The 15,438-nt window shown below is 36.2% G+C and overlaps 1 protein-coding gene across 1 annotated transcript in view; it reads left to right on the forward strand.

Annotated features, from left to right (window-relative positions):
• IFIH1 (interferon induced with helicase C domain 1) overlaps positions 1-15,230 on the forward strand; it is a 55,942-nt gene extending 40,712 nt beyond the window's left edge. Inside the window, exons 7-16 of the mRNA XM_061135485.1 lie at positions 354-571; positions 1,741-1,857; positions 3,841-3,964; positions 4,518-4,781; positions 6,038-6,297; positions 8,664-8,813; positions 10,319-10,480; positions 13,860-14,050; positions 14,529-14,622; positions 14,723-15,230. Coding sequence (XP_060991468.1) covers positions 354-571; positions 1,741-1,857; positions 3,841-3,964; positions 4,518-4,781; positions 6,038-6,297; positions 8,664-8,813; positions 10,319-10,480; positions 13,860-14,050; positions 14,529-14,622; positions 14,723-14,902 — 1,760 coding nt within the window. The 3' untranslated portion in view covers positions 14,903-15,230. The remainder of the gene's footprint in view (positions 1-353; positions 572-1,740; positions 1,858-3,840; positions 3,965-4,517; positions 4,782-6,037; positions 6,298-8,663; positions 8,814-10,318; positions 10,481-13,859; positions 14,051-14,528; positions 14,623-14,722) is intronic.
• Positions 15,231-15,438: the final 208 nt, after the last annotated feature.

Here is a 15,438-nt window from a genome sequence, read left to right on the forward strand (position 1 = left end):
AAATAATATTTTTCATTTAATAGAATGAAGATAAAATTCGCCAACTTTAAATATTTTATTAAAGAACAAAAATGTAATTCTGAGAGTTTTGGGGAATAAGTCAGGATTTGATCCATCCCATAACACTTTTTAGATCTATAAATTTTCCAAAACTCACCTATTAAATGGGGATGATAACAGGGATAGTTTCATGATTAATATGCACAAACATCTGTATATACAGGTGACTAGGATACTTACATTTTCCTTTAAAAAGTGAGAGGTACTTGGCTACTAAGTTTACTAACTTAAAGGTACTTTTTCACTATGTCTTGCCAGTATGGACAAATAAACCATTTTAATTTCCTTTCAAGACTTTTCTCTCATCATTATTGATGAATGCCATCACACCAACAAAGAAGCGGTCTATAACAACATCATGAGGCGTTATTTGAAACAGAAGTTGAAAAACAATAAACTTAAGAAAGAAAACAAACCAGTGATTCCCTTACCTCAGATAGTGGGGCTAACAGCCTCACCAGGTGTTGGAGGAGCCAAAAAGCAAGCCAAAGCAGAAGAACACATTTTAAAAGTAAGTCATTAACTTTATGCATGAGTCAAAAAACCAAAGTTATAGCAAATGCCAGTGCTTCTTGGTTAAGATTAAGTCCAAGTGCTGTGGAATGCATGAAGGATGGTATTCCATGCTCATCAGTTAAAAGAAATCTATATGCTTTGAAGTGAATAGACTCAGTCTTGTACAAAGCCATAAGTGCCTTAATAAATTACTGGGACACAGAACAATATCAAAAAAATTATGGAGAGCAAACAGTGAAAAATTGGGACAAATTAAATACCTGCCTTTAAATATCTATCCCTAATTGTCAAACTTAATGATCTATTCATAGAAGTATGAATGAACTATGAAGGTTTCTAATTTTCATACACACTCTATGCATTTCAAAATTGCATAGTTTCTTCTGTGCCTTTTTTTTGTTGTTTTTCTGTGTGATACTCAGGTTCCAGGTAATTCAAATTAATGGAGATATGAGAGAAATGAGGGAAATGGAGATATGAGAATCTTTAATTAAAAACATATTTCTTGTCCACTGCCCCAAAATGGTAACAACACATATAGTACTATTGTTGATCTCAAGCACTGAAAGAATTCAGAGTAATTCACATAAGACGTTGACACAAAGGCATTGTATTTACATTTTAAGTCCCTTATTTTTAAGTTGAAGTTGGTAAAGATCATATAGAGTAGACAAAAGCACAATTATTTTTTCCAACATATTATTTATTACTAGAATTAAGGACTAGCTCCAATCCAAATCCAGGTACATGGGCTTTGTCTGCTCCTATCTTTGTCCTGTCCTCTTTTATGTGTAGAAGAAAGTGGTAATATGATTATGGATGTCAAGATTACCCATAAATGCCTTGTGTAATACGGTTAGCTTATAAACATTCTCTTCTCATCTCTGCAATTTTCTGTACTCTCTCCATGTTACTTTTTCCATCTGGAAAAATGGAATTTAAGAAATGAAAAGAAATACTTTTTCTGGAATTTTCTACCAACTTGATTTAGAAGTTCTTTTTTTACTCTATCAGGATGAATGTTACTGTTTGGACCCACAGTGAAGCAATACTAAAATGCTGCGTTTAGCAAATCATGCTACATATTTCTCACACAAGAAAAAATTCTACATTGAATCAATTGAAAAGGGATAGTATTTGAATATTGAAGTTTCTCTTTTTCAGATATGTGCCAATCTTGATGCAGTTACCATTAAAACCGTGAAACAAAATATTAATCTACTTAAAGAGCAAATAAAGGAGCCATGCAAAAAGTTTGTAATTGCAGATGACACCAAAAAAGTATGTGCTTAAATTTTTATGTTTATTTGATTGATGATACCATATTCACCTGAAAGATACAAAGATTATATTACACTGACACTCTGAATAATATTATTTTGAATTTTTGTAGAAAAGTTAGTTTTATTCTTTTTTATTGATATTAGGCAGCAAAGCACTGTGGTGAATTCTTAATCTTTTCATTTTCTAGTTTATACAAAGAGTAGCTTAGTATTTTGTTTACTAAGTATCAGTTGTGGTGGGAGAGAAAGGGTAAGGGTGGGGAAGGTTGTAAAGCTAAACCAGAGGGATTACCATAGTTTCTTTTATTTGTTTTACTTTTCTGAATTGATTTTCCCAACATTGAACAGAGCCATTTTTGACTACCAGATTTCAGTTGGCAATGATAACAGGTATCCCACCTAATCAACATATTTAGTTTCTTAGGAAAATACTTAACGGTAAAGAAGTGAAATATTTACTTTAACAGTGTTTTTGTGATGAATATCTTATACAAATCAACCTGAGTCAGTTTGAAGATTGTGACTAGAACATTATGCCAGTACTTTCTTTTGTAAAATGTAAAAAGCACCATAAATTTTAGCTGTGTGTCCTTGATAGTAAGTACAATCTTTGCAAATCTACCTTATAAGTATGTTGAGTTATGAAATATACATAATAGATAATATTGTGTTTGAAATATAGGCACCAAACTAATGTTAGCAACCAATCTCCATAGGTCATTCTTTTCTGAAAATTTTGAAAAATAGAACTGTCAGTTCCCCCTGAACTAGCACATTTGAGTGTACTTGATTTTTCTTCACTTTTTTCATTCAGTTTTACTGAATAAGTTTAAATGCATGTTTCTAATCATAATTATTAAAATTAATTCTCAGTATCCTCAAAGAATTTGCTACCTTATCTTTTAACTTAATTAACTTATGCTGTGCCTAGTCGTTCAGTCGTGTCTGATTCTTTGCGACCCCATGGACTATAGCCCACCAGGCTCCTCTGTCCATGGGATTCTCCAGGCAAGAATACTGGAGTGGGTTGCCATGTCCTCCTCCAGGTTCCTCCAATTTAATTAACTTTGGATATACTTTTTATTGGGTTTCCCTAGTGGCTCAGCTGGTAAAGAATCTACCTGCAGTGCCAGAGACCTGGGTTCGCTCCCTGGGTGGGGAAGATTCCCTGGAGAAGGGAATGGCTACCCACCCCAGTGTTCTGGCCTGGAGAATTCCGTGGACTGTATAGTCCATAGGGTCAAAAAGAGATGGGCATGACTGAGTGACTTTCACTTCACATACTTTTTATTGAAGTGTTAATATAACACGCATACAGAAAGGTCAAGTTCATAAGTGTGCAGATTGCTGAATCTTCATAAACTGAAAACACTTGTATAACCAAAATCCAGATCAAGGGACTTCCCTTGCAGTCCAGTGGTTAAGACTCCATCCTTCCAGTGCAGGAAGCATGGGTTTGATCCCTGGTCAGGGAACTAAGATCCCACATGCTAAGCAGTGTGGCCAAAAATGAAAAATGAAATCCCCATAGTATATATTCTTCTATGTCTGGCTTTTCTCAAAACTCTACCTTTTAAAATTTTATTTTGGTACTGAAACCAGTTCTTCACTAAGGAATGTTTTTTTAAACTAAGTTCAAACTTTTTAAATATTTGGGATATTACTTTAATATGTATTTTTAAAATAGCTATTAGCATTCAAGGTGTATAACATTCATTAATTTTATTTTTTAACTTTTAAATGGGAAATTCCAGCATGGATACCTGGTATTGGTGTGGTGTGGTTTGAGGGTGGAGGTAAAATAGAAGCTGATTAAAAAAAAAAAATTTAATGTATAAACAGGTGATCAGATTAACTTGTTACTTTGTCTAGACAATGAGTCTGAATCAAATTTGTATAACATATAAATTATTTTAATAATGATAATGTTATTAATTCAACAATATGAACATGTAAGAATAAGTGTATCATTTATTTTTAGGATCCATTTAAAGATAAGCTGCTAGAAATAATGACAAAGATTCAAATTTTTTGTCAAATTAGTCCAATGTCAGATTTTGGAACTCAACCCTATGAACAATGGCTCATTCAAATGGAAAAAAAAGGTAATTTGGGTTTTAACATAGCATTTGCTTTATCTCATGTTTATACCAAGATTCCAGGTCACATGTTCCCAAGCAAACTGAAAGCAAATATAATAGCAAATGGAATTTCTGTGTTCAAGTAGGACAAGGATAAAATGTCCTAACTCCTTATCTAAGGAAAGAGGCACCAATTCATCCATTTTCTGTTAATCTCCAGTCTTTCACTTATTAAATATTTAAAGTATTAAGATAAATATTAGCATCTCTGTTTCCACATGCAAACTTAACTAATGTGTTTTTCATGCCATTCCTCAGAGTCAGCATGAATCAAGTGTTTTCTTTCTTTTTTTTTTTTTTTTTGCTGATGCAAAATAGAAGTAGCAAGTCTAGGAGTCAGAAAACTTGCCCCCTTTTTCTGCTCATGGCACATTTTGAGCCTTAATATGCTCACTTCAAAACCAAAGTGAAGCCTGTTTTCAAGTCAGTATCATAAACATATTAGCATATTCAAGTCCACAGAAGCTTGGGGGAGTATTCTATCATTATTTCATTGTACATAACATATTTTTCATAGCTGCAAAAGAAGGAAATCGCAAAGATCGTGTTTGTGCAGAACATCTGAGGAAGTACAATGAGGCCCTACAAATTAATGATACAATCCGTATGATTGATGCATATAATCACCTTGAAACTTTCTACAATGATGAGAAAGAGAAGAAGTTTGCGGTCCTCCTAGGAGATGAGAGTGATGACGATGGTGATGATGAAGATGTGGGTGATGGAAAAACACCTTTGAAGCTGCACGAGACAGATGACTTTCTCATATCTCTATTTTTGGGTAAGAATCAGTGTAACATTTTTGCATGAACTCATGCGTTTATCTCTGGCATGAACCCACTGCTTCTTAAGAACTCTCCAAAAAGTTCTCTTAAAATCTCATTTTGAAAGAAGAAAATCCATTCATATTGGAGATATTTCTAATTGACGGGATCAACTAGTGATGAGCTGTATTATCTTAGTTTATCATTTGGTCATCTGGTTTTATTATCAAGTTGACCACAACAAATTTATTTTAAAAACTAGCCTGATTATTGGGTATGGCACAAGATTAACTATAGTTGAACTTCTTAGTACTTCATTATATGAAGTCTTCCAGTTAGTTGCTCACATATTTTATGAATTTAAGCTAATTATTTCTTGCAAATCAAAACTTTAATAAGATGTCACCTCACACAGTCAGAATGGCCATCTACAAATAGCAAGTGCTAGAAAGAGTGTGGAGAAAAGTGAGCCCTGCTGCACTGCTGATGGAAATGTAAATTTGTGGAGGCACTGTTGAGAACAGTATGGAGGCTCCTTAAAAAACTAAAAACAGAGTTACTATATGATCCAGCAATCCTATTCCTGGGCATATATCCAGAGAGCACTCTAATTTGGAAAGATGGATGCATCCAAATGTTCATAGCAGCACTATTCACAATAGCCAAGACATGGATGCCACCTAGTACATCAATAGATGAAGGGATAATAAAGATGCTATACATCTATATCTATATCTATATTTATATCATCTATATCTGTAGCTATACCTGTCCACACACAATGAAAGATACTACACAGCTATAAAAGAAGAAAGAAATAATGCCATTTGTAGCTACATGGGTGAACCTGGAGATTATCATACTAAATGAAGTAAGCCATTCAGAGAAAGACAAATAATTATCTGATATCACTTATATGTGGAAAATCAAATATGATACAAACTTATTTATAAAACAGAAACAGACTCACAGACATAGATAGGAAACTTATGGTTACCAAAGGGGAAAGGCAGAGGGAGAGGGATAAATTAGGAGTATGGGATTAGCAGATACAAACTATAATCAATATACACAAAACAGATAAACAGCAAGGTCCTACTGTATAGCCCAGGGAACTGTATTCAATATTTTGGAATAAACCATAATGTAAAAGAATTTTTTTTAAATGCATATATATTACTGTATACTCTGCTGTATATCTGAAACTGACAAAACATTGTAAATCGAGTATACTTGAGTTAAAAAAAGGAAATAAATGAATTATTTCTTAAAGGAAATAAGAAAAAGTTGAAAAAGCTAGCCCAAAACCCAGAACATGAAAATGAAAAGCTCATCAAATTGAGAAACACCATAATGGAACAATATTCAAGGACTGAAGGATCAGCGCGAGGAATAATTTTCACAAAAACACGACAGAGTGCATATGCCCTTTCCCAGTGGATTATTGAAAACGAAAAATTTTCAGAAGTAGGAGTCAAAGCCCACCATCTTATTGGCGCTGGACACAGCAGTGAGTTCAAGCCCATGACCCAGGTGAAAACATCCTTTTGGATTTTTTTTCTTATGCTGTCATTTCTCTTCACTTGTAGTCTTTTTTCATCAATCTTCTCATCAACCCACAATGTGAGTTTAATATCCATCAATCTGTGGCATTTGATAGGCTAAGCTTTGTTCTAGGAATCACTTTCTCCATGTTCTTGGAGGAACTTTCTATCTTAGGTTTCTTTTGCAAAAATGCTTAACACTTAAACTTAGTAACAAAATGGGAAAACAGTCACAATATAATATCAAATGGAAAAATCAAACTCCCACAGAAATATGTGCATTATAATTAGAACTATGTAAAATATGTTTGCATAGGATGAGATCTTTAAGGGAACTTGGAAAAATTAAGACATTTGATTAAGACATAAGACATTAAGACATATGATAGCAATTTGGGACTATGAGAGATTTTCTTTTCGAGTTTTGTTTTGTTTTGCTTTTAATCTATTATACTACTTATGTGCACAGTAAAAAACACTTGGAAGAAGGAAAAAAAGACACTTATAGAGATTATAAATATGGGTGAAACAGAAATGGCTTGTTAGTGTAAAATGTCTTCTGAAGCCCTATTTGTCCTGAGTTTTTCTGAACAAAGGGACACTTTAGTTCCATTATGGTCATCATCATTTTTTCCATTGGAACAAACTGAATTTGTTTTAACATTGGTTGAAAAGAAGTTGTTCTTCAAATTGTGCACCAAAACACTTGGTATACTCTCTACTTATATTGGAGTTGCTTCTAAAGTTTATGCCAAAGAAAGCACTGTTTTCTTTAGGTAAGGAGTTCATGATGAGAACTACTTTACTTGATGTTTTGCTGTTTGCCCTAGCTGCCAGGAAGCTTATAGCAAAACTGAAGTTCATTCTCTCAGCTTCTGTTTTAATTCCTACAAGCGATACACCTATACTTTTTCAATTTTGGTCCCATTTTTTAGTTTTTATTCTATTAGCTTTAGTGTTAAAACTTTGATTTTATGTAGCCTTGGCTCCTCTTTGAAAAGAGATGGGTTAAAAATGGCAAAGTATCCATTCAAGCTACTTTTTGCTTATCCAGTTTTGACTAGGTGGCTGAATGCCAAAATATAGAACACACCCCCTTCCTCACTCCCCACATCCTCACCTGTAGACTGACTTGAACTTACTCATTGGAAGAGGAGTTAGGCATCTCTGTAATATGATGTGAGGGTCTGACACTGAGTCTGAAATTCTCACTATTAAAGTTACTCCTTTGAATGAAGGCACAAACTTCTGCTAAAATCCAAGGATCTGTCAAGTTTATATCAATAGAGGGCATGAGTGCAAGAAGGAGAAATCATCAGAGAAGACTGGAAAGGGATCTTTCTGCAGGATTCTCCAGCAGTTAGAAGTCAAAAAGAAAGACATATGTCATCCTGCCTCTGAAAAGAATTGGATGGGAATAGGAGAACATACAATCTGTCTGACAGGTGTATTTTTGTTTAATGTATGGAGGCAAAAGATAGGGTAAATATACACCAAAGGCCACTGGATCAACAGCTTTGATAAGAGTAGTTATGAAAATAAAACTCCACTGGCTACATCAAGCTAGGATTATGCTCACCAGTTCCTCCTATGCAAGCGCCAAAGTGAGTATTTGATTCCTTTACCTATGTTAACTTTCAAAATTCAGATTTTTTAAAATTTAATATAACTGTTTAATTATGTTTTTAATAACCTATTCTTTCATTTTTATTGATGTCATCCTTTTGAACAGATAATATGTTTACCTCTTTAAAAATTAATAAGGTACAGGGCACACCAGTGTCCCTCAGTCTCCCAGCTCCTCTCCCTGGAGGCAACCAATGCTTTCAGTTTCTGCCAGGAATGCTTCGTGTTTCTTTGCTTGAATGACTCTTAAAGTGACCAAATGCAAAATACAGTGTATATTTTCTCTCTGACTCAAAATTTGACTGTCTTTAAAAGTGTCATCGCATCTTATTCTCTGACTGTTAAAAGATTCTGAAGTTAATGTAGTAAAAAGCAAAGCCTATTTTAGTGTCTCATTGCTGTATCCTCTTCTCAACTGAAAGCATCTCCTCCTTTCTTCCTCCTAAGTCACCCATAAGTTTGTTTCCTTGGCACGCATGATGGCCTTCCCACCTCCAGACTGGAGGATGGAAATATTTTTGTTGCTGTGCGGTAATCCCAGATTGGACATCAAATGCTGCCTCACCATCATGTCTTTGTTCAATGCCAAAAACAGATGGCAGCAAATCCGTGTATGATCTAATCCTTTCATTTACACTGACCAGTTGCAATTTAGTGTTTCTTTTCCTAATTAGAAGATTTTAATGTGTTTAGCATTACAACATTTAATTTACTAAAATGTTTCTACAGAATGAACAAAAAGAAGTCATTAGTAAATTTCGCACGGGAAAAATAAATCTGCTTATCGCTACCACAGTGGCAGAAGAAGGTCTGGATATTAAAGAATGTAACATCGTTATCCGTTATGGTCTCGTCACTAACGAAATAGCCATGGTCCAGGTACATTCAGATACCTCAAATATGTTAATTTCTTATTTTGTGTTCTTGTTTTGTTTTCTTTTAGTAAAACATTACTGTTTAGTAAAACAGTAATGGAAAGTGAAAGTTGCTCACTTGTGTCTGACTCTCTGCGACCCCATGGACTAAACAGTCCATGGAATTCTCCAGGCCAGAATACTGGAGTGGGTAGTCTTTCCCTTCTTCAGGGATCTTCCAATTTAGGGATCAAACCCAGGTCTCCCGCATTCCAGGAGGATTCTTTACCAGCTGAGCCACAGGGGAAGCCCTTTTTATGTGTGTGTTGGTTTCTTCTAGTAGAACAGCACACATAGTTTAAAAAATATATCTTGTTTTCCTACAAAAAGAGAAATCAACCAGATAATCAGAAAGCCACCAAATTAAGAAATACTTGAATTTCAGGAGTTGATGTGTTATTCAGTGCCTCACTACTCAGAATGAATTTTTCATGAGGATGATAGCGTTGATGGTGAGGTTCCTGGCCAAGGCGATAACATTTTTTGTTACTCAAAATGTGCCTTAGTATTAACTCTTTATACAAAAGTGAAGAAATGTATTGGGCTTCCCTGGTAGCTCAGCTGGGTAAAGAATCCACCTGCAATGCAGGAGACCTGGGTTCGACCCCTTGGTTAGGAAGATCCCCTGGAGGAGGGCATGGCAACCCACTCCGATATTCTTGCCTGGAGAATCCCTATGGACAGAGGAGACTGGAGGGCTACAGTCCATGGGGCCACAAAGAGTCGGACATGACTGAACGACTAAGCACAGCACAGTGTACCACCACACTGAGTGTGTTTTCTTGGGACATTGAAGGCAGATGCCAGAAACAGAATGGCGCTCCCCTCAGCTCTGGTGTCAAAGTCAGAGAGGCCCTTCTCCCCATCTGTCCTCCCTACCAGGAAGGGGGCAACGGGGCTCCCCCAGCCCAAATCACTGATGATGGTTTGCAGGGTTTGAGAGGGATACTTGGGGAAAAGAAGGGCAAGACAGGATGGCCTTGTGTTGTTGAGGCTTTTGAGGGCCGGTGTGGGCTTCCGTGGTGGCTCAGTGGTGAAGAACTCACCTGCCAATGTAAGAGATATAAGAGACACGGGTTCGATTCCTGGATCAGGAAGATCCCTTGAAGAAGGGCATGGCAACCCTCTCTAGTATTCTTGCCTGGAGGATCCCATGGACAGAGGAGCCTGGCAGGCTACAGTTCATGGGGTCACAAAAACTCGGACATGACTGCAGCGACATAGCACGCATGCATGTGGGAACCTAACCATCATCATCCTACAACATTGTTTTTCACTGAAGTGCATTTTGAGTTTCAAATAGCCAACTTATCAAGAAAATGGATAATAACTGACTTTACAGAGACTACAGGTATCTTTTGATGGTGGGATACTGAGCAGTGAATATCATTCCAGAACAAAAACAGGAGCATTTGCAGCAAAGCACAGCCCTTCATTGACTTCATTGACTTGATTTCTTTCTGTTCTCAGGCCCGTGGTCGAGCCAGAGCTGATGAGAGCACCTATGTCCTGGTTGCCCAAAGTGGCTCAGGGGTTGTGGAACGTGAGACAGTTAATGATTTCCGAGAGAAAATGATGTATAAAGCTATAGACCGTGTTCAAAATATGAAACCAGAGGAGTATGCTCATAAGGTATTGTTTTGGGCCAACTCTGAATTTAGTTTTCACTTTTAAATGGCTGCCTGTGGTTGCCATGATATCTCTTTGTGGTTAAACATCTAGACAGAAATTGTGCTGAATTATAAGTTCCAGTTTGAAGAACTGTTCTGAGACCAGATTCACATGCAAAGACTCAAGATCCGTGGTGGGCAGAAATCATCAGGGAGCCGTTCTATAAAGTTTGATAATATAAATTTAGATTTTCCCTGATCCAGAAAGACTAGTGCAACTCACTTGTTCAATTCAACCTGGTCATTTTGGTCCCATCTAATCTGTACAGGCATTTTTTTCATTTTAGAAATATTTGTGAAGTGCCTAATCGTGTTAGGCAACATTATAAAAAATAGTGAATGTAGCTGCAAGCAATGCAGGTAGATCCCCCCTGCATGAAACTTATATTTGAGTGAGTACATGGTGAGATTTGAGGAGGAGAAACAATAAAGAGAAATAACGCAAGTTATACATGAATGGAGAGGAGAGCTGAAGCATTAGATCAAGACAATGTGAAACAAACATCCAGTTGGGCACTTTAGGTTAGGTGTTTGGGAAAGGCCTCTAAGAGGGAGAGACAGTGAGGCTAGCCCTGAATGTTAAGAAAATAAATCATATACCATCTTGCTGCATTTCAGTTTACTAACATAGAATCATTTGAGTTGTGAGAGGAATGCAGCAAAGGAAGAATGTATTTCTACAATATTTCAGGAAATCCCCCATACCACTGAATTAAAGACTGTAACTACTATAATAGCAAACAATCCATTTAGAAGAAAATTCACACCCTTGCATATGGGTGTGAATGTTAGTTTCTTAACATTGGAATTGGCTCTACCCTAAATAGAGTTTCACGGAAGGGATGCTTTCAAATTGGTGTGCATTGCTATAACCAACTCCAAGGTTTCCTGGCCAGGTTTCTACACGAATTTATATTTTAAAACCCCTTTAAATATAAGGCAAACCAAACATTTTGTGGTGTCAAATCAAACATTTGTAGCCATGTAATACCACTGGAAAGTTAGCACTTTACATTTAAAGTACTAAATGAATAAATCACGTGGGATGTTTTTCAAAGATTAATGTTTCAAGACCAGTGTTTTGTATAAACTCTAGAACCATCTCTGGAGTTTGTGAGTCGCACTTTTCCAGATAATCTCTAGAAAAGACACAGTCCCTTTGGGGGCCCCATGAGCTATCTTTTTTAGGTCTTCTTTGGCTAAGAGACCTACTCTACTCTACTCTCTTAAAACTGCTCCAGGTAGACAAACCCAGAGAAGGGATGGCAATGACATGGGGTACATGTCACCACTACTCTGTTTAAAGCCCCATCACACATTGCCACCAGGTCAAAACACTTCTTTCTACTGATTTAAGAACCCTTCTCAACATAACATTGGGGCAACCACTAATGAACAGTTTGAGTTGACAGATAAGGGGAGGTCTATTTTCTGTGTTATATACTGAGTTTATACATAACCCCAAGCTTCTTCAATCAAATCAGACTTCTAGGAGTAATTTGAAGATACTAAACATTGTCCCTGGCCTTGACCCAACATTTGCCACATTACATTTTAATTGGAATTAGACTGATTATTATTAGAGGAGGAAGTGGCATCCCACTCTAGTATTCTTGCCTGCAAAATTCCATGGAGGAGACTAGTGTGCTACACTGCAGTCCATGAGATTGCAAAGAGTTGGGCACGACTGAGCATGCACACAGACTGATTATAGCTATGCCTCCCATATATTTGTTATGATTTCTTTTCTTTTCTGGCCCTTCTAATTGTTTCATATCCTTTACTAGCTTAGAGTTATTCTTTTGGTTTCTGGTGTCCTGGTTATATATCCAAACACTGACCTTGGTTTTGTTTGCTTTTTTTTCTGTTGCATTCATAGTTATTTCTTAATTGCCCATATGTATCTGTTCCTATGCCAAATCATCTTTTCACCAGCTCACTGAACTGTAAATATCCTGCAAGAACAGCCTAATTAAACTTTTAAAGAACAGAATACTTCATTATATTGTTATAATTTCCATAGGAAATTTGTCTTCATACTTATCTGATTAAATCATATGATAGCCCACAGGTTCACTTGCAAGGTTTGTTCTCTTTTCGGTGCTAACTATGGCTGCCTCGAGTCAAAGTCTAAAACAGAGGGGAGAGCCAGAGAACTGGGCTATTCAGTTTTGTTCATCAGCACTGATAGTTTACTTATCCTGAAAACTTTCCTTTGATTTTAGGGAAAACAATGGCTTCCTCCACAACTTAATATCAATTTGTCATCTTTGAGAGGTTTAGTTTGGAGGTAAATTATTTAAAAACTAGAATTGTCTACTGTGAAGTTGTATAGGTGTGAGACCGGCCAGTCTCTATCTCAAGTTTTATATCTTTCATAAACTATATTATTTCTGTTATGAATAAGTTTCTCCATTAGACACAGAACTGGAAATATAAAAATTTAAAGATTTTATTCTCTCATATGAAGACTGTGGGCAATCTAGACATACACAATAGTTCCATGATGTCATCAGGATGCCAAGATTCCTTTCTCTTCTCTGCCTTTTTACTATTTGGCTTCCATTCTCAAGGTCGAAGCTTTTAGAATTTCAACTGCTGCATGTTCACTCTATGAAGGAAGGAGGAGAAAGATGGAAAAGGCAACAGTGCCCATACCTAATACTTAATGATCCTTACTGGAAATTTCGTTCAACATCTTATAGACATGTCTTAAAGGCCACTGACTTGTAAATGAACTCATTTGGTGGTGTATTTCCACTCAGAATAAAATTATAGTTCTGTTACTACGAAGAATGGATCCTGGGTGGGAAACTAGTATTTTCTGTCACAAATGTATAGAGGAGATAAAATAGTGAAGAGTCTGGAAGTTACAATATATGAAGAGACGTGAAAGAAACTGGAGGCTTCTCATGGATAAGAAACGACTAAGGGCGATGAAGTAAGAATGTTTAGTTCCTTAAAGAGGCTTCATATGGAAGAAAGAGTAGACTTATTTTATGAGATAAAATTAAAACCTATGGAGATGTGGATTAGAAGGAGTTTCTTTGTTTTTGTCTCTTTGTTTGCTTTGTCTTTATTAAATATTGCAAACATTTTCTCACAGTAGAACATTTTAAAAAATGGAATGGGGTATGTTTTGAACAGTTAGGGATTCCACATTTCCATGATCACAGGAGAAGATTCTATACTAAACTCTTTGGGGGCCATCACCTCATCACTTTTATTCTTATACTTTAAGTCAAGTGTATATTTTCATAACTATCTAAGATCTCTGAATTCCAGGCAATTTACTTCATTGAAACTATGGGAAAAAAATCACATTGAATATTGTTTTGCAGATTTTGGAATTACAGATGCAAAGTATAATGGAAAAGAAAATGAAAACCAAGAGAAGTATTGCAAAGCAGTTCAAGAACAAGCCATCATTAATAAATTTTCTGTGTAAAAACTGTAGTGTGCCAGCCTGCTCTGGAGAAGATATCTACGTAATTGAGAAGATGCATCATGTCAATATGACACCAGAGTTCAAGTAAGTTCAAGAGAAACCTTATTTTTGTTTCTTTATAAGGGATGAGGCAGTTTGTATTGTAAATGGTCTAACAAAATAGTACACATGAGATTCATTATTTTTTCAGAACTTCCCCTTCTTAGCCCCCAAATTATGAATCTTATTTCAAGTGTCCATTTTTCAACTATATACACAAGGGCAGGAAAGGAGAAGTTTAAGACCCAAAGCCCTTTTCATCGAAATCAGATCGGTTTGTGAATGCACATATTTGTTTTCAACTTCTTGAGCAACGTACGTCTAGTTAAAACAATCAACAGACCTGAAAGAAGCCATAAAAAGCAACATACCCTGAGAGGTGTGTGCCCAGTGATTTGGCCAGCGGGATGAAGCACAGAATGGTGTATGCATGTGGATGACTGGCAAGCCCATGTGTACCATGGGCTGTGTACTGGTCCTGTGTGAATTCTCAGGGATGATTCTGACTCCTTGATAATTTTAGGAAACTGTACTTTGTGAGAGGAAACAAAGCTCTGCAAACGATGTGTGCTGAGTATCAAACAAATGGAGAGATAATCTGCAATAAATGTGGCCAAGTAAGGAAAGCGCTGTGGGCTTAATTTTATTTTGGCCAAAAGGAATTCTTAGTTGAATGTGCAATTAACCTTTCCTCTCCCTCTCTCTTTTGTTTTCCAGGCTTGGGGAACAATGATGGTGCACAAAGGCTTAGATTTGCCGTGTCTCAAAATAAAGAATTTTGTAGTGGTTTTCCAAAATAATTCACCAAAGAAACAATACAAAAAGTGGGTAGAATTACCAATCACATTTCCTGATCTTAACTATTCGGAATATTGTTTGTTTAGTGATGAGGACTGACATTTGATTCAAGATTTCTTTTAAAAATATTATCAACTTGACATTTACATGATTTTGATTGTTTTTCATCATACTACAGAACTTATGTGAACATTAATAAAAGTCAGTGCTTTACTCTGTATTGAGCTATATGAAAGAAGACAATATATTATGCTTTCAATTTCTACCTTGTTTGTGGGCAGAGGTTAAAAATAAAAAGCTTCCAGTAAAACCCTTTAGTATGGAGCAGTATATTACTATGGGAAGGATGTTCAAGTATAAATAAGGATCTGAAGTACTAATCTCAGTCCTGTCACTAAATTTCAGAATAAAATTAAGCAAACCAGTTCATCTTTCTGAGCCAGTCTCCTTTTTGGTGAAATGGTAATGGTACTATCTGCTTTTGCTTTTATTAGCTTTCTATTGCTTCATAGGGCTTCCCTGGTGGCTCAGGGGTAAAGAATCTGCCTGCCAATGCAGGACACTGTGGTTTGATCCCTGGGTTAGGAAGATCCCCTGCAAAAGGAAATGGTAACCCACTCCAGTGTTCTTGCTTG

Source organism: Dama dama, chromosome 33, assembly GCF_033118175.1.
Source record: "Dama dama isolate Ldn47 chromosome 33, ASM3311817v1, whole genome shotgun sequence".
NCBI classification, from domain to species: domain Eukaryota; kingdom Metazoa; phylum Chordata; class Mammalia; order Artiodactyla; family Cervidae; genus Dama; species Dama dama.